We start from the raw sequence: 27817 nt of genomic DNA on the forward strand, positions 1-27817 counted from the left end.
GGGTGTCTGTGTGCTGATGTTTGCCACCCGCCATCAGGCAATAGCAGGAATCAACCGTTTTCGTGATGACTTGGATTTGTTTTTCATGCAGTGAAAACGGGCGTAAAAGAACTACATTCCGCTTTGGCAACAAGGGCTCCGAGTTAGTGAAGTTTAACCTGATCGACATCCTTGCCATCGGGTCGAGCTAAAGCACAGCAAGCTATGGATTTGACATCTTTTGGACCATCAAATTTTACTGTGGAGCCAGATCTTCACCCACTATACCCAAATTCAATCGCAATATCATCTCTCCTGTCGTCGCAATCCAGTCTAACTTCCTCACAAAAGGCAGAACTTGTATCTCATTGCCTGATCCGCTCGTGTGTGTTCGGCGAGCTCCCTGTACTTTCATATCTTTTCGCCGATCCCCACGCTAAAGTATTTCTCGATTTGAATGCACAAGACGAGGATGGACTGTGTTTGGTTAGCTTGGCAATACAAGGATTTGGATCAGAGTCTGAAAGAGATGTAGAACGAGAAGAGTGTGTTCGCCTCCTGATTGCTCAGGGAGCAAATGTGAACTGTGCAGATCAAGGCGCGATTTACCTTTCCCCCTTGTACGATTACATGTTGACTGTTATCCACCATTAGCTGGTTGGACACCTCTACACTATGCCGCTCTACTGTCTCCTCCGACTTTAGTCTCTCATCTAATGACTCACGGATGCTCTCCCTTCTCTTTGACACGCCGCCAGCTCACGCCCTTAGACATAGTCAGTGCTCATACTCCGTTACCCGGACGTGAAGATGTCAGTCTATTGTTAGAGGAAGCCATGCGTAGCCAGGGCTGGACGGGGGGAAGGATCGTTAACGTCAGGAAGTCATTGGATGAGCGCATCAAAAGATGTGAAAAAGAGAAAAGAGTTCGTGACGAGGTTTCAAATATACTCCAAGTTGACTATCGGTGGTGGGGCGCCGATGAGTTGAATGATTCGTACCTTCAGTTGGATGATGACGAGACTGATGAAATGGATGAAAGTTTTTATGTAAGCCATTCCTCTTGAGAGCACAAGCGTGCGTGCAGCTGAAAATGTCACAGACACCACCGTTAGGTTATTCATCGATGCTGGTCTTTTCACCAGACGAACTTCCTCATTTACTACAGTCCACCATCACCGACTTTCAGCCTTCTTTACGGAATACCCAGCCTGCCAATGTCTTGTATATGATGGCGCGCTTTGCTTGCTTGACCTGCGATCGAACATGGCTTGAAGATTTAATAATAGGAGCTACTGATGCCATCGAGGAAAAGATTTTTGCACGTACTAATGGGCTCTCCATTTGTTTTCATACTTATATTATTTCATAGAGTCGATCGGAAGACATCACTTGCCTCGTGTTCTGGTTATACAACAGCACTATATGGCTCCATCTCATGCAGTGCGATAACTCGATAAACGAATCATGCGAGATGCTTGGTTCTTTCGTGCTCATAGAAGAAGTAATCAATTCTGTGTTTGGTGAGTAACTCGGTTATTAGATGCTGTTGTAACTCAGTGGTTTGCAGTATTTATCATTCGCTTTGCCGAGAGGAAAATCGATGCACTACTCGATGTTGCACTGCTGGATCACTCTCCTCTCTCTTCTGAGCTAGACTCGGTGCAATTCGAATCAGAGTGGTCTTTTCTACGACCATTTAGTACAAAGAAGAAAGCTGCAAAGTTCTCTTCTGGCGCGAATGGCATGTCATCGCGCAGCAGAACACCATCGTCACCCCTGGTTCTCCCCATTAGACCATCCTCTCCTTCGGTACAGCCAACGCTTGGTGCTGCTATTGCTCCAAAAGGTTTTTCGTCCCTAAGGCAAAGTTTATCTCTTGCAAGGCCTCCCTCGGCCCCTCTACAGTCTCTATTTTCTGATCCACCACTTTCACCATCCCCATACAATGTCACGGCCTTCCTCACCGCTCTGCATACACTGCTAACTTTAGCAGGAGTTAATCCGGCGTTAACAATACAACTGTGGTCGCAAGTGATGTACTGGACTTCATGTAGGTGTTTTTTCGAGCATTCGTAGTACCTATCTGGTGACATGCCCTTAGGTGAAATCTTCAACCGAGTACTAACCCGAAAGAAGTATATTTGCCGGTAAGGAATAGTTTTTGTTGGTTTCCTCAAGAGTAACTAAGATTGTTTAAAGCTCGAGAGCAATCCAAATAAGAATAAATTTGAATGTGCTTGAGGAATGGATTGATGAGATGGGCTTACCCAGAGGAATATCCGCCCATTTTTGTGCAGTTCGAGATCTGTTGAATTGGTTGCAGGTATATTGCGCTCCTTTCCAGTTATCGATTTCTTTGATCCCTTTTGCAGCGTCTGTCTTCAATAACAGATTTTCCGAACCTTGTTGCAACCATACAGACGATGAAGAACATCAATCCCTTACAGGTGTGTGGATCGACTCGGTCGGTTTAGGTTACTTGTCTCTCACCTCGAAGGTAGATGCGGCGGGCTGTCCGCGATTATAAGTACGAAATACATGAAGGGAGAATGACAGAAGAGTGCATTCAATATCTCACGCAACTTCAGAAAGACTGGGAGCGGCATCGTGTCAAGTTGGGGGTACAAGCATTACGGAAGGAGGTATGTATGCACTTGTTACTTTGTGTTCATTCTCACCAGTATGTTCCAGATTAGTGATCGGGAACAGGAGCGTGAAGGGGGCTCCGCCCGAGAAAATTGTGGCATAGACCTATCTCACACTACCATCTCGGAATCATCTGCCGCTCAGCATTGCATCGACCTTCTATTTCAACAGAGGGAAGAAGCAGCTCCATGGGAACCGGCGAAGCCTCCCCAAGTGCTTGGAGAGTTACTAGACTCTCGATATATGCTTCCATTGTTATTTCCGTCGGATCCTCGCATGCTGTCTGTTTCCTCTGTCACCAGTATCAGTGTTATTACCTCCTCTCAACAAAGTGCCCAGCGTTCCGATACCGGATGCAGTATTAGCCGTGCGGGTGTTAGAAACAAAGGTGTTGTAGATTGGAGGTCCCAGAGCAGGAAGGTCCGTGATATAGGCATCGAGGCTTTGCAGCAGGTGGATGGTATCAGGTATACTGCTCGATGGATGCGACCTGACGAAGGCGTTGAAAACGACATTGCATTCAGACGGTCTTCATATTCTTTTCACGACATCGACATTTTGAGGCCTTACCATGTGCTGTCTAGTGCCACCCCGCTCACACGAAAGCCTTCTAAGGGGAGATTAAGCCTTGATGCAAATCACCACCCTCAGACCGACAGTTCGTATTATCTACATTAAATTTTGATAGCATAATTTGCCTTTTGTTTCATAATTGTGTTCAGAGTACAATAGCAAGCAAGTTCTAGGATGTCAGGCAAACCAACCTCCAAGGCTTATTTCGCTTAGTTTCGCTCGCGTGGTTTTTGTGGCAACACAGGAGCAGCAGTACAGTAGTAGTGAACGCAGTGAAAATTGCAGCCACATTGAAATTCTCACGTTTATAAGGACAGACAGCACAAGTTCACTGACTTCTGACTAAATAAAATTTGATCACTTTACTGTATTATTATTACTCTAAAGATAGTATGGAGTAGCTCAGTCAAGAGCAACGGAATGCTTTTGATACCATCATACAGTCAATCTATCATAATTGGGGAATAACTTGCTTTATTAACAGTGCTGAAGGTAAGGGTTGACAAATTATGACATTTGTTTATAGTATGAGAAAACATGCATTGGCCAGGGCTTGAACCTGGGACTCCAGCTTTTCATGGTCTGGTGCTTTACCAACTAAGCTACCAAGGCGTACTTGGAAAGCATACTGATTGGTTGCATGCCCAGAAGGTCCAGAATCACTGTACACGGGTGCGGATCCCATTGTGTTGTGATAAGGGTAAGGGAAAAACATATCTCTGTAATACAATTGCCGCTGCTGCTTGAGCAAGAGATAATCATAATGTTGCTCTATGTGTAGCATCCTCTGAGATTGAATCCCTATTCCTGTACATGAAACATCCACATGCAGGATTCCAAAAAACTCTGACCTCCATGAGGTATTGAGACATACCGGAGTTATTGTCTGGGATGATGTTACGATAACACAATTTCCGGACATCTCCTTTCCTTTTTATTCTCCGCTTTAACTTTATACTTTAAGTGCCACGCGGCATTTCCCTTTCTCGCGCCGCGTTGCCTTTCTTTTACTTTTAGACTTAACTCTCTCACGCAGTGGAGCTGGCCATACGGGCTAGGCCCTATGACATCATCAGCCACTGCCTTCATCAACTGTATAGTACACATGTACAAACAACCTGTAGTAGTATATATACCCCAATAGATCCAGGAGACTCCTCAGCGAGTCCTCCTGTTGTATACCAACAAACTCTCTGCAGCTTAAAGGGTAACCACTCCCTCATCACTACCTTTATAGTGTGTTCTTGTGTGCGCCAGAGTAACTAACTCTTGGTTGTTACAGATGAAGCGCCAATGCAACACTGTCATGGGATTAAAGCATTAGATCATACATTGCGGGACATTTTGGATAATCAACTTCCATTTGGAGGCATTATAATAATCTTTGGAGGGGACTTCCACCAAACAACGCCTGTTGTTCCAAGAGGGTCAAGGCAATGCATTATTTCTGCCTTTCTTAGAAGGTCACAACTGTGGACAAATATCCATATCTGCTATCTCACATAGAACATGTGCCTTGACCGTACTCCAGAAAGTGAAGCCTTTGCTAGCTGACTCCTGGATGTTGGTGGTGGTCATGGAATTGCAGGAGATGGAACTATTGAGCTTCCCGCCAACATGCTTATGCCAGAAAACACCATAGACTCATTAGTTGACACTACCTATCCTGGAATTGCAAATAGAGACCAAGATAACCATCATTTCCTCCACTGCACCATCCTCTCCACATTAAATGATGCCATTAGCAACCTTAATTCAGTAATCCTCACAACATCCCCTGGAGAAGAGTTAGTAGCTCTGTCAATTGATAAAGTGGTTGGAAAGGGGCATGAAAATTATCCTGTGGAATTCTTGAACTCCTTGCAAGTATCTGGCCTTCCTGAAGCGCACCTCAAACTTAAAGCTGGATGTCCACTTATGCTCCTCCGCAATATTGATCCCCTAAATGGACTCTGTAATGGAACATGCATGATTTTGATAGAGATGAAGAGAAGAGTATTGAAGTGCTATGTCTTGGGAGGAAAACATGCAGGAAAGGTAGCTTTTACTCCACGCCTCACATTGGAACCCTCATTGGAAGAATTGCCCATCAAGCTATCACATTGTCAATTCCCTGTCCATGCTGCCTTTGCCATGACCATCAACAAGTCTCAAGGGCAATCAGTGACATAAGTTGGGCTGGATTTACCTGTTCCAGGGTTTTTGCATGGGAAACTTTACATTGCATTGTCTTGCTGCACTTCAGGAGAGAGAATAAAAGTGCCATTTTCACGTGGTTCAAATGACAGATGTACCGTCAATGTGGTGTATCCCAAAATTCTGACTCGCTTTATCCTTGACTGGCAAGTAGATGTTTCCCCAATTCTCACCCTTTTTACTAAATTGTTTTATTCTCAGATCATATTTTCATCCTTTACCATTTCTGGAGTCTCTTTTTTAATTTCTCATCAATTTATCAATGTAATACCATAGACTTTTTACATTACAATATATGTTGATATTTATAAAGATTCAATGAACTATCTGCTTAAATTCAGTACACTGTGTACAAGTTTAGGGCAGGCTTATAAGGATATTCAACAACAGAACTGCAAGTCAAACATGCATCATAGGATTCAAAGACTTAACATACATTACAGACAGCATAAGTTTACTTAACATTTTGATCACTTAACAGTGATATTATTATTATTATTATTTATCATATCACAAAAACATCACACCAGTGGCAGAGTCATGGGCTGGACCTTGTCTTATTGGATCTCCACAACAATGTATGCATACCATCAAAGATTATCCAGGGTATAACCAAGACACCGTACTAGAGTATCTAAGATGCCCATTATAATATAAATAGTACCTATGGTATTCTTATTGGATGTTTTTGACATGGTACAAGTACTCCCAAAAGACATCTAAAGTATAATAAGGATATCTTATATAACCATTCAAACACTGATAGTACAAATATCAGCTTTTAATTAAATATCATACTATTTAGTACTCTCACAGGAATTCCAGGTATAATATAGACATTATAGATGCCTACTGGAACACCACCAATACAAATAGCAGTCTCATTGGATACTCCTAACACTACTTTGTTCTCCCAAAGGACATATAGAGAATATCCAGATATAAAGGATATTGTGCATACCCAGAATACCAGCAAAATAAATAATAATCTGATTAGATGTTTGGATGCTCTACACAACACTGTATGTATATATCAAACAACATAATATAGAAATAATAATTATACCAAACAAAAATCTAAAAGTATATGTATGGAAGAGATGCTATAGTGTTACAGATGTAATAGAAATGGCTATATCAGAGTTTGGCTATATAAAATCAATCTATATATTATATGCCCAAAGTAACACCAATCACCGTAAATCATTAACATTTTTATATCTTTATCATATAAGCCAAGATAGAGATAGAGAGTAAGTAAATATATGGTTAGCATATGGGATTTTTCATAAATAGCTATACAAATCCAAAATGACCTTACAGCTTTTGATATAACAATCCCCAGAAGGCAGAAGTAATTAGAATATGTGAGATGGTGGAACTAGGCTAAGTAAAGATATTTATACAAGAATAGTAAGAACTTTATATTACTGGGCTCCCTAGAGCAAATTATGATCACCAAGTGAATCAATCAAATTTTAAGTGATTTTTACCAGATTAAGTATTAATATTCACCTGAATACTAGGTGTTAAAATCAGGTGATTATCAATTTATTTATAGCTGAATTCACCATGTCAAAATATTGTGGCACTAAAGTGAATATTACCTGTTTTTCTAGTTTTTTTTTAACCTGGTAAATAGAGTGTAAAAAACAGTGAATTTCCCTTAAAATTTCGACTTTTTTCACTTAAATTATCACCCAATAAGACAATGATGAAATATAGTAAATTCATCCATGAGAATACAGTGACTTACCATGTAAGTACTAATAATTAATCTGACTGTAGGTCTAGTCAATGTAAAACCATTAATAAACTGGAATAAATAACTATTAGCAAATAAACATACCTTTAGCAAGGAATACTGGTTCATTGGTTTAATCAAAGAATGAGCTAAACTAACAAATAAAACTTGCCTTGTGATCAGTAGCTTAAGCTTTATGTATGTGCTAGTGTAGGGAAGATTGCAGGACATGATGGTAGAAAGTTACAAGTTCAAGTAACCATAGACTCAGACACAGAAACTCAGTGGGATAATAGTTGAGCAGAGTTTAAATATATCTACTCAGCTGCTGTAGTGAAGCTACAAGGGGCTTTGTGGAGTTTCTTATATTTTGGATTCCTGGAATCTCATTAAGATTCCTGGAGGTTGAATAAAGACCACTAGTAGTTGATTATACCTTGTGGTTTTTAAAACATTTTAATTTTTAAAGTTTCATGCCAAATCACTGTTTTTAATTGATTAAATCCTAGTGGTAGGTAATTTGGAAATCACCATATAAATCACAATCACCAGATCTCAACTGGTTTCCAGTTGACAGTCATTATTCACCAGGTTTTCTGGTGATTATCACCTTTTTTGGGTTTCACAATGTATTCAGAATAACAACTGTTGCAGCAACCACATAAAGTAAGGATTAGTTCATACTCTAATATTTGAATGTTGGTACAAATCAATCACAGTTGATATACTTAATAAAACTAAGTGAAACTCAGCCGCTGCCCGAGAGGCTATAGAAACGACTTTATTATTTACCTAAGTGAAACTACAATAGATGTTAGTTTAAGGTGATCTCTAATAAATGTAATGTAACATAACTCAGCCGCTGCCCGAGAGGCTATAGAAACGACTGAGGTATTCCTATACTAAACCCCCTACTACTTATAGTCGGAGGTGCTACTCGCTACAGTATAATGACTCCTAGGAGTACAATTGTGCTCCTAGGAGAACAATGGTTACTTCATGGAGAACAATGGTTACTCCATGGAGAACAATGGCTGCTTCGGCAGAGACCAGGTTTATCCGGTTTTGTCAATACTTGCATTGAATATACATAATCTATGGAATTTATAATGCCAAGTCTTATCACTTGATATAAGTATAATTAGTTTGTATTTCCTTTTTTTGTATATTTCTTTATTCTATTTATTGAAAATCAACAGATCATAAACCCTATACTGTAAATATACTAACTTATCAGTGCTATCTGCATAATCTGCAAAATCTAAGTAATTCAAGCAATCAGTATTAGATTTTAGTGTGTGACCTTTGAGTGTCACCTGACCACAGAGAGTGCATAAAAGCAAAGTGAGCTAGCTGGGGATTGAACCCAGGACCTCTGCTAATATATGGTGGTGCTCTACCAACTGAGCTACCAGCCCTTGTCCAATACCAACTCAGGATATATGTTGTCTAACAAAGCTAACAGGATTTGACCTTGACTATTCCAACAATCAGACATTTTGTATAGCATAACCATGTGACAATATAAAATGTGTGGCTATTACCACTAAACAGATTGCTACTGCAAGAGTTTACTCCTTAATGATACTAGGATCTGACACTGGAAGTTAATTTATTGCACATAGCCATATATTTTTCACGATTTCTGCTAAAGTTTGAATACATAAAGGCCTTTCATATCAACCACCTGTGCACAAAGTTTTTGAAGCCAAACTGAGCCAAACCAGCTGTTAGTGCACTCTTACAGGTTATCTACTTAGGATAGTATGATAAATAGAAAACAAAAGTTTTATATGGGAGTAAAATAACCAAAATATTATGATCTAAAGTTTGGATTAAAATGAATATTACTTTTATCATTAGCTATAGGTAGGGATGCCAAAGTTCAGTTCAGTTCAGAGATAAACTAAACCAATTGGACTCAATTTTAATAGGTTTAGTTCTTCATTTGAATTGGTTTGAACTTTTAAACTACACCGCCAACTTTATCCCATGTGGCAACCAGCCAAGTTGACCATGTGAGCCAAATCATTGGGCCAGCTGATGCCAGCTGAGTCTTGACTGAGATCCATTTTAGGATGACAATCAGACTCAGCTGAGATCACTCCCAGCACCCCCCAGCACAGAGTCCAGCTGAATACTAGCTGAGTTCCAGCTGATATCAGTCTTATATCTATCACCGTTGTCCACTATTCCTTGTATACAAAGCACATAATATATCTTTTGTTTTCACTGGCGATTCACAATTCACAAAGACAAGATACAATATAAACCAAAAAGTAAGCCATTTCATCCATTATTTTTGCGTGGCTCAGCACTACAATGCTATAAAAGTACTAATAGCAAACCAGGCAGCTCCTATCATGTAAATCATAGCACAAATCTGCAACAGGGTTTCAAGAGACAAATGGGATGATCTGTACTCTAACATGTCAGGTTAATCAGCATTTTGTGTAGCTGGGTAATAGTGACCGTACTCACAGTCCTTGGCTGTACAGACTGAGCACACATCTCCCCTTTGACAGACATATTCAGCATCTGGTGAGCATCCAGCAGATATCAAACATATGCACAACCTCTTAACATACAGCAACAGCAAACTCCCACAACATGGAGGCACACATCACACGGAGCAAACTTGCTCAGAGTTGAAGACCAGTGATGTACAGAACGGACTCACTGTAAACCTCAAGTGGTACCTGACCAGCAAACACAGGGAAAAGGCAAACATAAGCATCACAGTTAAACACCAACTCCCATAACACTGACACGCTGAATGCATGGAGCAGAACACAGCTCAGAGTTGGTGGTATTGTTTGCTTTATCACAGCAGGATCGAGTTTGACGATAAAACATTTACAGCTCATAAGTTCACACAGACCGGCAACCAGCTCATATATTGCCAGTGGTGGATTCCTTTTGCTTTCTGAATCTGACAATTTGATGTTTCTCTTGTATACAGCTCTCATTGTACATAATTCTGTAAGCTCATCTATCATTCACAATCTTCTCTTGCTTATGGCCACTTTAATTTTAGCTTCATTGCAATGTCCAACAAGTATTGTGAACCTCCCCCACCTTTCACTGAGCTTAGCAACAATCCCAACTCAGTCCCAGCGGGGCCTCACTATGGCTCCCTGGCTAAACAGTAAGTATTTGCGCTTTATAATGCATTTTCTTGTTAACATTAAATTTATCAATTTATTTCAGCTCGCAGGAAGAACAGAACCAGCCACCTGTTCCAAACAAGTGGTGAGTTATTCCGACCATGCCAATGTTTGCATTTCATTTTACATTGTGCTGCAGCCACAATCTCATTCGTTGTGCTATCAGAAAAGATGGTGTCCTCACATACTTGGCCAATGAAAAACATGATGATATCCACAATGAGCAAGGTAAGTTGCAAGTTATGATTTCAGTGAGAATTCAATTGGCCGCCTGTTGCTAACTGATACAACCTTGGTCAACAATACTCTGGCCACAGGTTCAAAGGATAATTTCCTACTCAACAAATCTTTGTTTATTCAAGTTCCCAAAAAGTTCATATGCAATCTCATACAGGAGAAGTGGCAAGCAGAGGAGGCCCGTTGCTTGGCCCAGAGGGAGCTCAAGCTCCTCCAGGTTAAAACTCGCCAATTTGAACCCAAGTAGATACTTGTCTTGTGTATGTTTTTTACATGGAATGTAAATCCTTGTAGATTCTGTCTAAGCCCATGTGACATGAGATAGATGCTACATACACACAGCACCTATCCCATCCTCGCCAGCTAATGCCTCATTATTTTCCACCCTTTCCACCTCATTTATTTCTGATCCCCTAGTAACCATCTCTTTGCCTGCTGCACCCGCTGCTTGGGCCTTCTTTGCGCTAGCCCAAACACCTCGATTTTCTTTCTCTTTTGCTTGTTTTGAATCCTGAGCTGTGCGTAAAACTGCCGCCATTTTTGCATGTTCCTCACGTCAATTTTTGAGGTACATAGTTGGGGCAGTAAGATGATGAGGGAGTGTTTGTCGTATAATAATAGCATTGTGTAAAGCATGCAAGTTTAAAATATACTTGTTGGTGTTTGTGTGCTCAATGTAACTCTCTTCTGTTGTTGTTTTCAGCCGCTCTTGTACACAAAATTGTTGTCCACTTGCATGGCAGCCACTGTCAAAGTAGTTGTGCTGGACATTTACAATAAAGAGTAATTCCTGGTGGTCCACAGGTTATGTTTCAGCTGAAAATTGACATGGTCATGGTCATAAACTCACCATGGCAAGAATTGTATGCATCCTTGGTGTTGGTGGTCGAATTATTTCAGGCATATTGAAATGAGGATGCTTGCTGTTTAGCAACAGAAATTTGTCAATCACAACTAAGTTTTGTTTGACACAGTGACCTTGGTTGGCATCCATCAAAATCTCAACAACCTGTGAAATAATTGTGCTAGACTGAATACAAAATCAATCTGGAATTGTGTTACAAAATCCAGGAAAATCTTACGTTGTGATTCACAAATACCCATGAACCAATTTGGCACACATCCTGTTTCTGTGTAACCACTGTACTGCATCTGAACCATGTAGAATCATGTCCAACTAATCACTTCACAGAACTATTCATTATTGAGCCCATCATACAAGTGTCCCTCTGAATCAATGAGGCACATTGATTTTTGCGTGGACATTTTGCAGCTCCAGGCTCAAGCCTTTCTTGGGGAGCATATCCTAATTGACGCTGCAGGTGAGGATCAGCAAAGAACTCTTTTACATTGGATCCCGCAGCCACATGGTCTTGTTTATTGGAGACCCAAGAACCTCTGCTGACAATATGCTTGAACCGTTCTAAATCTGCGCATGACCAGGCAATATCCCGACTGGGAGCAAGGTGGTTAGACAGAACACTAGACATGTGGAAAATGGCATTAAAGCATTCAAATATCTCTGTCGCAAACAGAATTGCTGGTCCATGTTGTCGCACATTTTCAACAATGTGTAATAGGATGTGTAGTTTTGCTTTTATGAAAATCTGTTTGGGGTCAATCAGTGTCCAGATGTCAAGAACATTTGCTATCAGAATCTCTAAGTCGGCCTGATCCTGCGTTAAATGTTCATTCAAGGGATGTATAGTTCATCACATACCAGATACAAGTTCATCTTGTCAATCTCATCCCACTCAAGTAGTGCCCTCAGCTTGTCAGTGGCTTTCCACAAGTCTTGTACCAGCGGTGGCACTAGAGCTGTGTCAAGGCGGAATACAGCAAGTTGTTGGAGGGTTTTGAAGTGCTTTCCAATGAGGCTATTGCGATACTGAATCATATATGATGCGCGGATAGGTGGAATAGTAAGGCCATCAATAGATGAGGCTTCCAACCGCACTGCAAAAACTTGACATGGTGCCGGTGTCCATGCAATATTAGTAAGATGCCAAATGTACTTGTCTTGTCCCAGTAGATAGGTATGTAGTAATTCAACGGGTGTATCTTGATGTACATCAAGTGCTGGATATTACAGAAGGATGTTAATTATTTTAGCGCCATAAAAGCAGCTTCAGTTGACACATCACCCACTTTTGACATCAAAGAGGGAGTTATAGTGATGACCAGCTCGTAATTCCTGTTTTGTACCTTTAAACACAAGTTTTAACATACCATATAATGTAAATAAGCTGAACATACATGTGTTTGGTTCAAGTGACATGTAAGCCTTCGGGGGCTGTTGGTATAGCCAGTCAAGCAGTTCTCATTGAATATCAACTTTAAGCTCCTTTACAATAGCACCGCGATTTTTATTGCCTTTGGTTTGTAAGCGGTGATCCCTTATGTCTTTGTTATATATGCAAATCTGTTGTAAGTGACGTGCTTTGGTAATAAGAGCCTGGATCCAGAATTCGGCCAGCTTGTCCTTAACACCTGTTTGTCGCTGCAAAACTGTTACTTGCTCTTGAACGCCAAGTGCAGCCACCTTGATCTGTTGCGTAACTGCCAACTTTGTGCCTTCAGATGTACGAGGAACTCCTGGCTGAGTGAATATAATGAAACAAAATTCATTGCTAAAGCGGAAAAGAAAATTACTTCAAAATGTTGTTGGTAAATTTGATCTGTTTCTGTTTCTTGCTGTGTGCCGCCCAGGTGACAGACTCGACACCAGTAGTTGCCTTTGAGCCCCACATGAGAACATAATTCAGATTGCTGGGGATTATCAGCTGATAAAAAAACAGGAAGTATGCGAAAGACAATATCTTCACTAGTCATGCAATCATAGGCTGTATGCCACTTATTTCTGAATAAAAACATGAGTCCAGCACTATGGTTGGGAAAGCATGATACACGTTACATTATCCACCATCAGAGTGTCAAACTGTTCACCTATGCTGGCATGTGGAAACATTGAACAAAAGCGTACAAAGAATTTCTGTGACAGTTTTTTTTGAGGTAAATTAGCATGTGCAAAGTAGATATTGCGGTGCTCATTATACTGCTTGCTACGGTTGCCTGAAACATCATCCCCCCATGCCTTGATATAGCATGTATGCATTTGCCGGCCTTGTGTAATTTCTCATAGGGGGCTAACCCGAGGATAAATACAATGCTTGATATTTTTGCCTATTAATCATGCACTCCAGTCAGTTCAAGCTGTTTATAGTTTCCAAGACCACATAATTACCTGTTGAGACTTGTAAGGTTGAGACAAGGCCATTATCACAAAGGCTAAACCAATTGTGCTTGAGGGAAGTTGTAACAAACCGGACTAAACTACGATCAGCATGTACAAGGTTCACTTGGGCCTGCCATTATGAGTGAGCATCATACAAGATGATTGAGGGGGAAAATGTACTATACTGTCATGTGTGACTGGTATTTCTTCACTGTACACAGGGCCATTATCTGTAAGTTTGAACCAGCGCACAGGAATGACCAGTTGTCTATTACTCAGTTGAGATAACTCGCCAAGGAGATAATGAGTATGTCCATCAGCCCACATTGGCACTTGCAGCTCAGGTTTAATGCCCTGGACAACCTTGGCTGTGTGGCATGTCTCACAAATTTTGCTGGTGAAGACGGGATAAAGCTGCATATGAGGTCGCACTTGCGGATTAGCCCAGTCCTAAGGAGCATTAATAGGGTGTTGTGTTGTTGGTTGGTGATAAGGGAAACGAGGGCAGCTGTGCTGGTCGAACATTACACATATTGGCCACTTGTTGTTGGTGCTTGTTTTGGCGGTGTTGGACTTCACAAAATGCATACTCTGCATTTTGATGTTTATGGGATTTCAGATGCTTTTTCAGTGCACTGCGGTGAATAGTGTAAGGGCCTGTTGAGCTGATGAAGGAACAACACCGGCATTCAAGCAGGGCATTATCAATCTCACAAATACCTGGTAAGTTGGTTATTCCCTTGGTCTTTCAAATTAAAAGGAACTAATTATAAGAGACGTACTTTCAGGTAGAGGTCTGCGTTGGGGAGCCATAGGGAAATAGCAGGTGTGCAGACTCAGTGTTTGTGTGCCAATATTAATATCAGGCTGCAGTCACATTATTTTATTCCAGGTTTGATGACTTGAGGCGCCACTTGAGAAGCAAAAAACCATCATCTTCGGAATGAGTGGCTCCTTTGACAGCATTCTGACAGCTTATAATCTTTCTTCTAGCCCTACGCAAAGTCCAGTTGATGCCAATGGACTGGATTCAGTATCTGCAAGCCAAGAAAAGAATACAGAGGATCCTCGTGAGCCTGAGGATCAAAACACTGAAGACATCAACACTACTTCAGTACCAAATACTCCAGCTCAAAGAAGCTCAATTGTGGGCTTAGAAACACACAGTATAAAGCGACCTCTGTTGGCCAGTCAATACATTGATATTCAGGCCCTTCACAAAAAATTGAAGCCTGAGAGTAAAAGTGAGCTACAAAAATATGCTAAGGTACATTTACACTATAAAATCACTGTCGAGAACATAACTCATCTCTTACTACAGGCATCAGCATATGCCATCCTTTTACAGATTGCAGAACGGGGCAAGGCACTTGATATGGGGCAACAAGGCTGGGACATGGCCAAACGAGTGTGTGTAAGTTAAAACAACTGCTGTGACAAAGGTTTGCAAGAACTGACCATTGTTTAGAAACAAATAGACAAGTTTGCAATGCAATACTATTATCTCCAACAACAGCAAGCTATGCAGGCAACTGGCCGCTGAAGGTCCTTACAGTGAGCATGATTTCTATCCTATCTACTGGTATTCTGTTCACTTTTGTTGCCAGGGATTTGCCACAAGCCGCTCATGGGGTTACTCAGCAAAACTTCGTGAGGAAGATGAAAAGTGGGAAAAATTGGTTAAATGTTGTCAAAGCCGTCTCACACAGCGTCGCTCGGACATCAAAGGCATTGTATGTATTAATTGCTTTGAAAGTGATAAGGACTAACTGGCTCACTATGTACAGATCAAAGAGGCTACAGAATCTAAGAAGGACATTGTTGCTTGCTGCAACAGGCTTGCAACATATGGCCGCTTTGACAGTCAAGTCAACATCACTGTGCAAATGTATGCTTGTGTTGCATTCTTAGTAAGTGTTGGTTCCTTATTAGTGTTCCCTGTTTGACGTTGTCCGTAGCACTTTGCCTTAGGACAGGATGGGAGCTTCTGGAAGCAAGTGGACATTACCTTGCAAAAAGTGAGAGACACTCATAAGGAGCCAAGGAAAATCACGAAGTAAGTCTTTTTATTTCTACTTATATAAGTGCTTACATGATATTATAGGTGGTTCACTAAGGTGCTTGAAGATGACCGTAAAAAATATGGAGCAAGAGATACAGAAAAAATAGGAGATGCTTCACTTGAGCAGGCTGAGATTAACGACACAATGGCTTCTGGGTCTTTCGTCAACATAGATGTGGGTGAAGTGACTGAGGAGAACAATTGACTGTTGGTATAAGTCTTGACATTAAAGAATTATGCTATATACATGAGTTTCTACGTGCTATTTAGAAATGCATGAAGTGATATCTGGGCCCAGCTGACTGATAAACATAGCTGCAGCTCATCTGATACTCATCTGGCTGTCGTGTGGAATGCACTCGAGACAAATGTGAGTCAATCACATGGTTCTAGGATGGGGAACAGCTGGTTGCCATATCTGTTGGCCATGTGGTCACAGCTGACCTCCGCCGCTGGTTGCCACCTGGGACAAATTTGGTGGTGTAGCTAAAATTTTGGGAAGTTTCTAAAATAGCTCATTAGAATCTTTTTTTGCCAGGTTTGCAGGTAATATACACCAATTGAGGCACATACCATAAATAGCAATAAAAGAATGCAGCTTGTCTGAATAGTAGTGTAGAATGAAAGAATTGAAAAAATGTATCAAATACATTTTCTCAATTCTTTTGATCTCCTTTGCCATGGTTATGATTGGGACTATGGCTGTATAATGGTGGTGAGAGTAGTGGTTAGGGGCAAAAGTGGTGATAAAGTAAAACATGGGTGTTAAAAATACATTCTTATAGTGTATTTGGGGCAAGGAGAATGGATGTCCCCAACTAATAGGAGACATAGTGGGGAGACCAGCCATACAAAATCTCCCCCTATTAGATGTTGGTACATCCAAGAGTTTCCCCCTTATTTATGCTCCACAGTGGCAACAAAAAAAATGATGTCAGCAACTACCACTACTAGAAGATAATGTTCACACTGTTAGTTTCCTCATTACAAAAAACATAGATGAAACAGATTGGGAGTCCTCCAACTCAGACTGTCAGTTTGATTGGCAATCATCCCCCACAAAGCCACCCCAAGCCTAACTCACAAGCTCATCCTTACCACTTTATACAGACAGGATGATAAGGTTGCACCATAATATCTAGTGAAGATTGGCTGTATACTCCACAAAAAGAAAGGAAATGTACATACACACTCCCACATAGTATAGTAAGGGCCCACTGGGCAGCCACTGTTTCAAAATGAGAGATATTTGCAAATATGCTCATTTTGAACAAGCTGAGAGGCAAATGATATTTCTCACACTATGTCACACCATGTTACACCAATTTTGGTATTGTAGATTATCAGTAGATATTGGTTTTCCTTTCCCCTGAGCCTCTATTATGACCACATCCTCCTCTCAAAAGAAAGCAGCTGCCTTGGCTCTTCTTAAGTCATATCATGTTCAACAAAGGAAGGCTGCTTCCCTGGCTTCAGCTGCTGTATTACTGGCTTCAGTATTATCTCTTATTAAATGACCTCAGCATAATTTAATTGTAACTGGTCATACTTGGGTTAGGTGTAACAACCAAGAGTTAGTTACTCTGGCGCACACAGGAACACACTATAAAGGTAGTGAATGGGGAATAGTTACCCCTTAGGCTGCAGAGAGTTTGTTGGTTAACAACAGGAGGACTCGCTGAGGAGTCTCCTGGATCTATTGGGGTATATATACTAATACAGAGTGTTTGTACTTATGTACTGTACAGTTGATAAAGTCAGTGGCTGATGATGTCATGGGGCCTAGCCCATATGACCAGCTCCACTGTGTGAGAGAGTTGTATCTAAAATAAGAAGAAGGCAACGCGGCGCAAGAAAGAGGAGTTTGAACAAAAGGGGAAGTGTTGCGTGGCACCATGTGTGAAAGCTAAAGTGTACAAGGTTAAAGCGGAGAATGAAAAAGAAGGAAAGGTCCAAAAATTGTGTTATTGTAACATTAGGTAGCTATTATATGGCCATCCTTGTTGATTCCATAATATGATGGGGATTTTCAGGCCAGTTTTCTGCAGGCTCCTTCAAGAGCTCAAGAATCATGCGGGTTTTTTTTTACTCCAAGCGTATTTCAACAGAGGAGCAGCTTGCTATCTTCTCCGAATGCGTTGCACTGGTGGGACAAATAGAGATATACAGGAGAGGTTCCAGCATAGTGCTGATACAATTTCAAAGTGTATGCACATGTGTTTATTCTTCACTATCATTCACTGAGTATCAAACCCTGTTACTTATAGGATCTTTCATGGTATGCTCAATATGGTGGTTTCTCCTATTCTTGCTTGCTATGTTGCTAGCTATCCAGAGCAATGTCTGGTGACTTACTCAAAGTATGGAACATGTCCCAAGTGCAGGTGTCCAGCAACAGACCTTGGAGATAAAGCAGCTGATAAACCCAGGATATCTGAGGGCATTTTGTGATCAATATGTGGAAAAAGGCATACCTGGAGATGTTTATAGGTTATTTTGGAATATCTACCTTTGCATTACCTCTGATGCTCTACATTAGCTTTACCAGGGTGTTATCAAGCATATAGTATTGTAGTGCTAAAATCTTATGGGCACAGAGGAATTAGACACAAGATTATACACTTTACCTATTAGATATGGATTAAAATATTCCAAAAATGGTTTTAAGCTTTTTCTTAGATATCTGGAGGCAAAAGGAAAGATATGGCTAAGTTGCTTTTAGAATGTCTTGTAGGGAAGCTCCCAAAGCAAGTAACCATCAAATCAGAATACTCTTTGACTTTATTTACATTGCTTAGTATCCCACACACAGTGACACCACCATTGGATATTTATCTGATACTCTCAAAGCCTTTCATCAAAACAAAGCAATTTTTGTCACTCTGGGTGTTAGAGAACATTTAAATATCTCTAAATTTCACTCTTTATTGCACTATGTCAACACTTCACTGGTTTGGGGCTATAAATAACTACAACACAGAAATGTGTGAGTGTTTCCACATAGACATGGCCAAGGATGTGTTGAGAGCATCAAATCATAGAAATGAGCATCCACAAATGTCTACCTGGCTAACAAGGTAAGACAAAACTGCATGGTTCGAATGTGATCAATCTTCTTTACAAAAGAGGCCAGTTCTTTGACAGCAAGATATTCTCCAGAATCCATCTGGATTAGGTATTAAAATAGTCAAAGTATCTCCTCTCCCACTACAACCTCTTTATTTAGTTCTACAAAACCACCAATGGTATGGCTTTATACATAATGTCAAGGAATTTATAAATTGCCTATTGTGGGGCCATCCAGGTCATATGTCCAGAAAATCAGTCAATATTGCAAATCTCCCATTTAATTCACTTGATGTATTCACTGGTTTCAAGCTCACTCCAATTCACCTTGGAGATGATAATAGTGTAAATGAAAAATATGAAATTATCAAGACAAGGCCTAGGTCCAAAGGAATTACTCCATAATTTAATAATGCTGTTGTAATAGACACATTAGAAGCAGAGCAAACAGGTGTTGCTAGTAATATTCTTCTCTAATTTCATAATCAGTTTCAAGTTGTAAGTTAATGTCTCATAACACAAGTACACATGTTGGAGTCAAAGTAATATTGGCCCCCTGCCATTTTTCATGTAGGTTCTGTTGGTATACCAAAGCATAGGCCTAAAACTCCACTGGTGTATATTGAATAGCATACCAAATTGAAAAGTAGTGCAAATCCAACATATATGATGTATGTGGTCACAATGCCTGCACTTAGGGCTGATGGTACTCCAACAGCTTCCATAGTATCATTGAGTGGTATACAACAAGGCTGCCACTTATTGCCTTTATTTAGAAAAGATCAAGTGCCTGCTCGGAAATATACTTTAGATATTTGCAATGAGTTTATATTGAATAATTAGGCTAAATTATATGCATACCAAACTATTTGGTGAATATGAGTTCTTTCTATTGTGGTTGGTATTAGAAAAAGGTTTTCATAGACATAAATGAGTTGATATAGCTGGTATAGCAAATATAAAGCTCCATATAGAGTATTATTGGCTATAATAGAAGTTTAATCACTATCATACAGTAGCAGCCATAGCAACAAACATACCTAGCTATATTGAAAAATGGTTTTTCCTGATGTCAAGAGACTCAGACCAGTCTTTACATCAGTGACCTCTTGTTAAGGTGCACACTATTATGGTTGAGCACATCGCTGTTTGCACAGCCACAGCAACATGGTGATGAATAGCCACCACCACCCTCCTTTATCCACCCTCCTTATCCAGTTTTCACCAATCCCATCCATCCTATTTCCATTGTCAAACCACATTCACAAGGAATGGGCAGTAGCTCATCTGCAAGTAAAAACTAGACTAGGCTGCCCACTGCAGGTATTTGCAGGCACTTGGCGGGGTAAACAAGAAGTACAACAACACTCACCTGCCACAATAACAGCCAGTAAAGCCATAGATTTGGCTAGGAGATAGAAGGTCTGCTATCAATAATATTATCAATTAGGAAGTTAGAAAAGGGACATGTACATGCAAGAGGACAGCAAAGATGTCTGCTACAGGCTACTTCCTATGAGGCTTCCTTTCGGCTAACAGCAGTTGCTATATGTTAGAACTGTGATCTTCAGAGTAGTCGGAGTTTCAGAGGACAGAGGTACATTGGGGGAGCAAAACAGGGTATGAGGCGGCTTAGCTTGTGCGCTAGGCTCTTCCACAGACCTGGGTCCCTAACCAGACAGCGTGAACAAGGGATAAAAGTAGAGTGGAGTAAAGGTCCTTCAGAGAAGGACCAGAAAACTTAGAAAGAGACTGGGTTAAAAAGGTGGAGGAACTTATTGATATTCAAACTGCAGGAACAGAGTAGAGGAGCTATGTACTAATTGGAGGCAGTGGAGTTTTTCCAAGGGGTAACCCATAATGTAGATACAGAATTCCATACGGACAACTATCTAACAAGGAGGAATTGTATGTGAAAGGAGTGTACCATAAGGTCTAACTATAGAGTCCATAAAGAAACATAAGAATATGTGGGAGGGAACATATAGCATACTGGAAGTCTGGGGCAAGGGAATCAGAGCAGATATCTGGAGTATCATATGGGAGCAAGGCACAGGACTATGCTGAGAAGCATAGCACAAGGAGCATAATTCTGAGAAGACCAAAGATTTGGGAGTTTGGACTTGGGGGTTTCTGACTGTTCAGAGGTTTTGAATCCTTAGCCTGTGGCATGAGTATGACACTGTAGGGGTGTTGGAGGAGACATGGGTCAGATAAACTCATGCTAAATTCCACTGTGAGCCAAAAAACCTGTGAGTCTGTATAAAGGAGATCCTGAAATGGGTGGCTAATTAAAATATCAAACTAAGAGGAGGTTTGCAGATGCTGGTGAGAGAATCACTGATAATGCCACAGTCCATGGGTAGCACAAGCCCAAAAGGTCACTACAGTTATAGTTGACAGCACTTTACTTCAATTTTTTTGTTTCTTCTATAGTGTCTTGACTGAGGGAGTGTGTTGGAGTGCAGTATATCACTCATATTATAGTCTATGTCACTACTTAGTCTATAGTAGTTTACTGCCTGTCAGACATTAGTTATAGCCACATTAGTCAGTGCTACATCAGTTTTTCTATGACCAGTCTCAGTAGTAGCCTTCAGTTAAAGCACTATTTTCTATAAGAAACAACTGGGGTGGCAACAAGATAGCAATAATGAGATAAGATAATAAGTTAACATACTGATTTGTTTGTATTGGAGATTTGGACCCTCAGAATGTGGGAACAAGCACAGGAGAGGTATTTTTTGGTGAACAAATGCCATAACATGTATATACAGTGCTTTTTATATACCAAACCAATTTAAATATTATATGAAATAATATAGTTGCCACAAAAGGCCAGATATCATCATAAGCCAAATTTTCAGGTGAAGGTCCAAAATTTGCTTACACAATATAATTTCTACACTTAAAGTAGAGAACACAAATGTGGCTGAAAACTTGTATTGTAACACAGAATTGGTTTTATAGATATTAAGAAAGAAGTTGCTTTGAATAAAAAACCTTTGAAATAGGTGGTAAATTAAACGTAAGGGTGTATTTACTATAAATATGTTTGACAAAATGTATATACTTGCCCCAAATTACAACTTAGTTAAGAGTTTAGCTCAGCCTGAACACAAACTGAATGTACTAAACTAATTTTGGAAGTCTTCCATGATATGATATGGTTTGGAAGAAAATGCCTTTGAACCAAACCAAACCAAATATTGGCATCCTTATAGACCTCTCCGCCACTACCACTTCCTCTTCACTACTACTACTACTACCACCACCACCACCACTTTGCCACTGCCACCACTACCAACTACCAGTCAAGTGATAGTATAAAAAGTGATACTTAGTCAGGCAATAGTCAGTTTTAACTAATATCTGCCTACTAACTGACTTCATTTTTACAAGAAGGATGTGTGGGAACCACAGACATTTCTTTTTGAGAGTAGTTCATCACTGTTAGGCTAAGACTGAGTAAAAATCAACCTTTAAAACTTGTGAAATGTGACTTTCACTATATAAATAGATGCTGATTGGGTACTTGGTGATTCTTTGGTGACCACCTTAAGACAGAATATTTACCTTTCCTTTGTGACACAATTTTCAGGCTATTGCTATATGCCTACCAAGTGAAAATAAGCCTTAACCCCCCTGAAAGCCATTAGGCCCAACCTCCTATGACATTTTTTTGATTGCAGGTGAAGACTAATTGATAATGTGATGTCTTCTATTGTCTATAATCTGTGATAACACCAACAAGGGGCTACCTTGGAGCACTGGAGCATAATAAGGAAATGACACAATAACTTAAAGGAGGGAGGTTGTTGTCACTAATGATGGTAGACACTAGGAGAGAACTCGCTGGGTCCTTTCTCCATGTATTGCCCAAGTATATATACTACAATACATGAAGTACTATACAGTTGATAAACAAAGTTTAAAGGTCTGATGTTATAGTATGTGATCAGTCACATGCTCATGTTGAGTTTGGATACTGGTCAGGTGATTTGTCACGTGATCAACCATGTAACTATGAAAAGTCCAAAAAGTAAAGTAAAGTATATGGTCACATGATCAGCCACATGACTTAGAAAAAGTAAAAGTAAAAGTACAGTAAAAAGTAAAGTGAGTGCTAAAACAGGTGCTGGAAGTGTTTATCATAACATAAACAACCTTTATTGGTCTATAGCAATACCCAAGGTGAAACAATGCAGTCTGTTTATGTGCACATGCTAGGTATATATTCTGGCTAGCTACCCTGATTAGTCAACAGGTTCTTGCCACTGGAATTGTAAGACAGGCTGATATACTCCTATAATAGTTCCAGTGTCAGCACTTAAAGTGAGAGAATAGAGAATGTACCTTCACCAGTGTTATAAAGCTCTTATGAGCTTCTCTCCCCACTTTAAGAGTGACCTCTGTATGAACATCAAGGGAAGCATATATGTTAACCTAAAGATACAGCCTCACACAATGAAGAAGATAGTAACCAAGTAGCAATAAAAACAGTGTGAGGACCTGTGTGCTGCAAAAACTATCATCTAAACTAGCATATTAGCCGATAATCGCTATTATTTAAATATCCATGTACCTTTTATATGTCTTCATGAGTTAAGCCATCTTTGAATAAAATGTTCATGACTGTATTAGGATGTTTTTGGTTTCATCATTTGTGGAAAGCTTAGAAATCTAATATAGGAAATATTAGTGCTTGAATGCAAAACAATGGAGGGAAGAACTTACATTTTGTCAATAAGAGCAACACTTTTTTTACCAAGCTCTGTGATATACTTCTGTAGTTCAATGCCAAGATGATCCCCACACAGCCCACTTTGATGACAGTGTAGACAATCAAAAAATATTGCACGGTAAATGTCTGTGTTACCAATTGCCCAGAAAGCATTCTATAAAAGAGATTTTATTATTTGTGTTGCCCGTTGAGAATGTATGCTTTCACCTCTATGTTACGAGGACCTTACTGCTTGAGAATATTCTCCTTCTCTTCAATAGATTGTGTTACTCTTGCATCCTTAAGAGCAGTCTGAGATTGTTGATTTGTTTTAAGTGTTAGTGGTTGCACATAACCAGAAAAAAGTTGTTCTTTTGGAACCAAACAAATTGGACACAGAAATAGGCTTTGTAGTTCACACCTCAACACCATAACACATCTATCTATTCTGAGAATCAATCTGTTAATATAACATGGGCCAAAGAGCTATGAGTATACAATATTCTAATGCTCTATGCATTGAAAAAATGCCAAGAAAAAATTTGCAAACTTGTAGGAAACCCAACCAAAAGTAAGGCTACAAATTCCGGCAATGTATTCTATCAAAATTCAGTTTCTTGAGTGATTGCAAATGTAGGTTTTTTTTTTCAGACATGTAGTAGCCCAACTAACTCAACCCAACAATGAATAGGGCTATTCAAACCCATTTAAATATGTTCCATGCAAGATTACCCCAAAGAAGGCGACAATGTCATCATCACACTTTTGCTATTTTGGTATCAGTATCCAAGCCTTGTATGAAAGTAGTGAATTGTGGATGCCATGATACTATGTGATGGATATTGGTACAAATATCATATTATGGTGCAGCAAGTGGGGCAGCAGACACTTTTCAAACATTAAATTGTCCTGTCAGGAAAACCATCAACAAAGTATTTCCCTGAACTACAGGTACTAGCATTCTTTGCATATCATTACAGAGGCCTCAAAGATGCAGCTCAGCTATTCACAAGATGATAATATGTTGTCATGGATATTACCTGGTAAAAACAAACTGATTAGCTGCGACTATCAACATACTTGAATCATTCTGTGAGGGTCTTGTATAACCAATTGGGACTACTGTGCGGGATGCATTTATATTATCTATTTGGTTATTACTGGCCACACATTGACAAATCTTATGTTACAAATATCTCTGTAAACCTTTGCAAGAGGTAGTGCTCTTTTACTGCTGTAGAGAGGTTTGCCCAAATTAGCAGTGTAGAGCTTTATAACCACTCCACATAAGTTTCTCCAGTGTAGTCCCATACTCAGCTCCATGTGTTCATCAGGTCCAGCATTTTTTTCAAACATAACCATGGACTCTGATCTAGCTTCCAATCAATCACCTTATTTCTCAATTAACAACCATTCCCAGACACCAACCAGTTTCATTTAACTTTCATTCCAAATGTGGACATTTGTGCCACACAGCACTTTCCCACTTTCCTCTTTTATTTATTGTCAGCTTTAGTCTCAAACCCAAAACTAGCAAGGAGTGCCAGCATCTGGGGAAACTTGATACAGGCCAAGTGCATTGAGTCACACCCGCTAGCTGAGCACTTGTAATATAATAATAGAACTGTTATCTTATCTCTTGCCATGACTGACTGTCAGATTGATTATACTGGTGGCCAGTTTAACAACAAAGTCAATTCACTCACATCTTGAGCACAGAGTAGCATACATGTATTTTCCAATCCTACTGACACAGAATCTGACAGTGACTCTAAGGACCCTCCCCAGCTCCCAATTCAAGTGCACTGTACTGCGTCCCTCAAGAGTCACCCACAATGCATGGGCAAGTGGAGCCAAGGCATCCCTTGAGGAGTTTTCATTTGGTTGCATAGGAAAGGTACTTGAGGATGAGCTGAGGAGGATCCAGGACCTCACAAAATGCTCCCCCAAAGACATATCTGAGGAGGGCCTTACCAGCTTCTTCATTGAAGACCTCATCTTCAAGCTTCAAACACCTGAGTTTTCTTGTTTGTACATCACCCCCACCTGTCTGTAAGCTTCCCTCTGGTGAAGCCTACATCACAGAATAGTATATGCTAGGTACTGTCCACATAGAAGAAGCAAGCTACCAAGGCAATGACAAGCTACTGACTGAGTGGTTTAAGCAACTTAGCCTTGACTCCCAAGATCAGTAACAGATGACACAGTGAACCATGTCATTCCTTGGGTTGGCAACCAGTTGACTATTGAATGGCTCTGTGATTTATACCACTTCCATGCTCAAAACCACAATAAATTTGACTGGATAGATTGGATAATCCTCATCTTTGGCTGGTTCCACTTACAAATGCTGTCTGCAAACTCCATAAACAATATCTGGGTACTAGTGCAGGGTGTGGACTCATACATCCTTTCACGCTGCTTGAGAGGAAATGACTTAGTTATGTGTAGACCAAAAAACCCTTCTATCAAAACCTTCACCAAGTCATTTGTCATATTGCCAAAGCCTACTTTTGCACATGCTGGCTGGTGGCAGGTAATATGAACAAGCTAACAGATTTCATATAAAATCTGCCACTAAATTACAAGATTTAGTAGAGATTATTTTGGCCAAGATGTTCTCTAGTGATGAATTGGAAAACATGCTCTTTGAACCACCCAAAAAGCAAGACCAAGTTTGTTGTCGGGCTATCCGTTGGAATTGTGATGCACTGAGGTACCTCAATGTGATTAACGCAGTTCAAAATGGCAATATTGGGATTATGCAGGACTCTCTGCTGCATTTATTATACCAATTTGCAGGTGGGGGCAACTCAAAGTATACTATTGAGGTCCTGGAGGTCCTACAGTGCATCCATTATGAGTGGCCTCCAGAAGTATGGTATGTAATCCTTACTACTTAATATGTTTTCCAGGATTCTCATTCATGCACACACAGTATACATCAGGCCAGTCCGGGCATTTTTTCCCTATAGATAAAGGCCCGGAGCATAATACCAAGGAAAGCAAAGTGTGCAATTAAAATTCACATGTTAGATCTCTCACTAAACAATGACACAGGTTACTTTTGCTATGCATGGTGTGCATGTTACCTAAGAACCTATGAACAATGTGCTTCAGCATTGCCGACTCTCAGATCTGCACAAGAACACCTTGAGTGACAACTGTGGCCTCTGCGCCGAGGCACCTCACATGTTGAGCCTTCAAAGGAGCAGGACCTGTTGTTACTTGACAATACTTACATTGACTCGCAGGTTCATGTCAAAGTTAACGGTTGTTCCTCCAAAAGTCCCAAAGATGTGTCTCAAGGCATTATCACCAATGGAGCCATCAATCTTATCACTCGCAAGACAATAGGGAACTGATGGGATAACTGCAATTACATGTGGTCTACTGAAAAAACATGGTAAATAGTATTATCATTGACTACTATTGTATTTACAGTATATCTACAATGGACAAAATGATGCAGCAGTGACTTTCATGTCTGACTTGAATCTGGGACCAGTGTGAATAAATTGACACATAAAATAAATAAAAAGAAAGAGCTTACTGAGATGTCCCCAGGAGGGGAATGTTCTCTTTCTGTGTAGTGGGGGGCCTGCACTTGACAGGCTGGACCTTCCACTCCCTTGTCATTTTCATAGCCTCTGACATTTGGGCCTTTTCCTCCTCCTCCTTTTTCAACCTTGCAGCCTCCATGGCTTAACATTTTGCATCACACTTTTCAACCTTACTGGCCTTGTATTGCACTTTGCCTTTCTTAGTAACCTCTCCCATCACTATGACTACCTCTGGGCCATACTCTTCCAAAAGGGGCCATGCCACTGGTAGGCCTTTTTCTACGTCTTCCACTGTTATCCATCCACAATGCAACATAATTGAAGTTAATGTGTGATCAGGCAGCAGAGCGTCACCAGTAAATGAGTAGTGTGTGTAATCATGGCAACAAATGGTGATGCACCAGCATTGGAGGGCCATTTTAGCACTTGCCAGGTGTTCTTTGGTATGCTGTTTTGTTTCCGATAGACTGATCAAGGAATAGATGGGCTGTTTGCCTGAGGAGTTGGGAAAAGATGATGGAGTTTCATCGGACAGATCAGACTGGTTGGAATAGATGCTGATGGGGCTCCTGGGAAGAGAAGCCATTGGTTGGGGCTGGGAGACTTGCGCCTTGGTGCAATTA

The 27817-nt window shown here is 40.3% G+C and overlaps 5 protein-coding genes across 5 annotated transcripts; 3 read left to right on the top strand and 2 right to left on the bottom strand.

Annotated features, from left to right (window-relative positions):
* Positions 1–64: 64 nt before the first annotated feature.
* On the top strand, positions 65–3383 carry SERLADRAFT_445839 (uncharacterized protein; the record flags this gene model as incomplete). Its single annotated transcript, XM_007314471.1, has 11 exons — positions 65–577; positions 634–1028; positions 1082–1300; positions 1352–1502; positions 1550–2032; positions 2084–2129; positions 2182–2305; positions 2355–2429; positions 2484–2624; positions 2674–3155; positions 3213–3383. 11 exons carry the CDS (start codon positions 205–207, stop codon positions 3304–3306), a joined length of 2583 nt encoding a protein of 860 aa, XP_007314533.1.
* Positions 3384–10188: 6805 nt separating this feature from the next.
* SERLADRAFT_434239 (uncharacterized protein) lies at positions 10189–10792 on the top strand (the record flags this gene model as incomplete). Its single annotated transcript, XM_007314472.1, has 4 exons — positions 10189–10289; positions 10352–10393; positions 10448–10536; positions 10626–10792. The coding sequence occupies 4 exons, from the start codon at positions 10189–10191 to the stop codon at positions 10790–10792; spliced, it is 399 nt and encodes a 132-aa protein (XP_007314534.1).
* Positions 10793–11779: 987 nt separating this feature from the next.
* SERLADRAFT_405916 (uncharacterized protein) lies at positions 11780–14200 on the bottom strand (the record flags this gene model as incomplete). Its single annotated transcript, XM_007314473.1, has 12 exons — positions 11780–11851; positions 11895–12221; positions 12266–12501; positions 12561–12624; positions 12694–12750; positions 12775–12791; positions 12982–13175; positions 13198–13328; positions 13529–13639; positions 13790–13847; positions 13870–13910; positions 13961–14200. 12 exons carry the CDS (start codon positions 14198–14200, stop codon positions 11780–11782), a joined length of 1548 nt encoding a protein of 515 aa, XP_007314535.1.
* A 523-nt stretch (positions 14201–14723) lies between these two features.
* Positions 14724–16047, top strand: SERLADRAFT_405917 (uncharacterized protein; the record flags this gene model as incomplete). The annotated part of the gene is made up of 6 exons (XM_007314474.1): positions 14724–15047; positions 15102–15194; positions 15388–15513; positions 15568–15690; positions 15739–15836; positions 15885–16047. The coding sequence occupies 6 exons, from the start codon at positions 14724–14726 to the stop codon at positions 16045–16047; spliced, it is 927 nt and encodes a 308-aa protein (XP_007314536.1).
* Positions 16048–25507: 9460 nt separating this feature from the next.
* Positions 25508–27333, bottom strand: SERLADRAFT_434241 (uncharacterized protein; the record flags this gene model as incomplete). Its single annotated transcript, XM_007314475.1, has 4 exons — positions 25508–25705; positions 26874–27024; positions 27085–27129; positions 27185–27333. The coding sequence occupies 4 exons, from the start codon at positions 27331–27333 to the stop codon at positions 25508–25510; spliced, it is 543 nt and encodes a 180-aa protein (XP_007314537.1).
* Positions 27334–27817: the final 484 nt, after the last annotated feature.

This window comes from Serpula lacrymans, assembly GCF_000218685.1.
Source record: "Serpula lacrymans var. lacrymans S7.9 unplaced genomic scaffold SERLAscaffold_3, whole genome shotgun sequence".
Lineage (NCBI taxonomy): Eukaryota > Fungi > Basidiomycota > Agaricomycetes > Boletales > Serpulaceae > Serpula > Serpula lacrymans.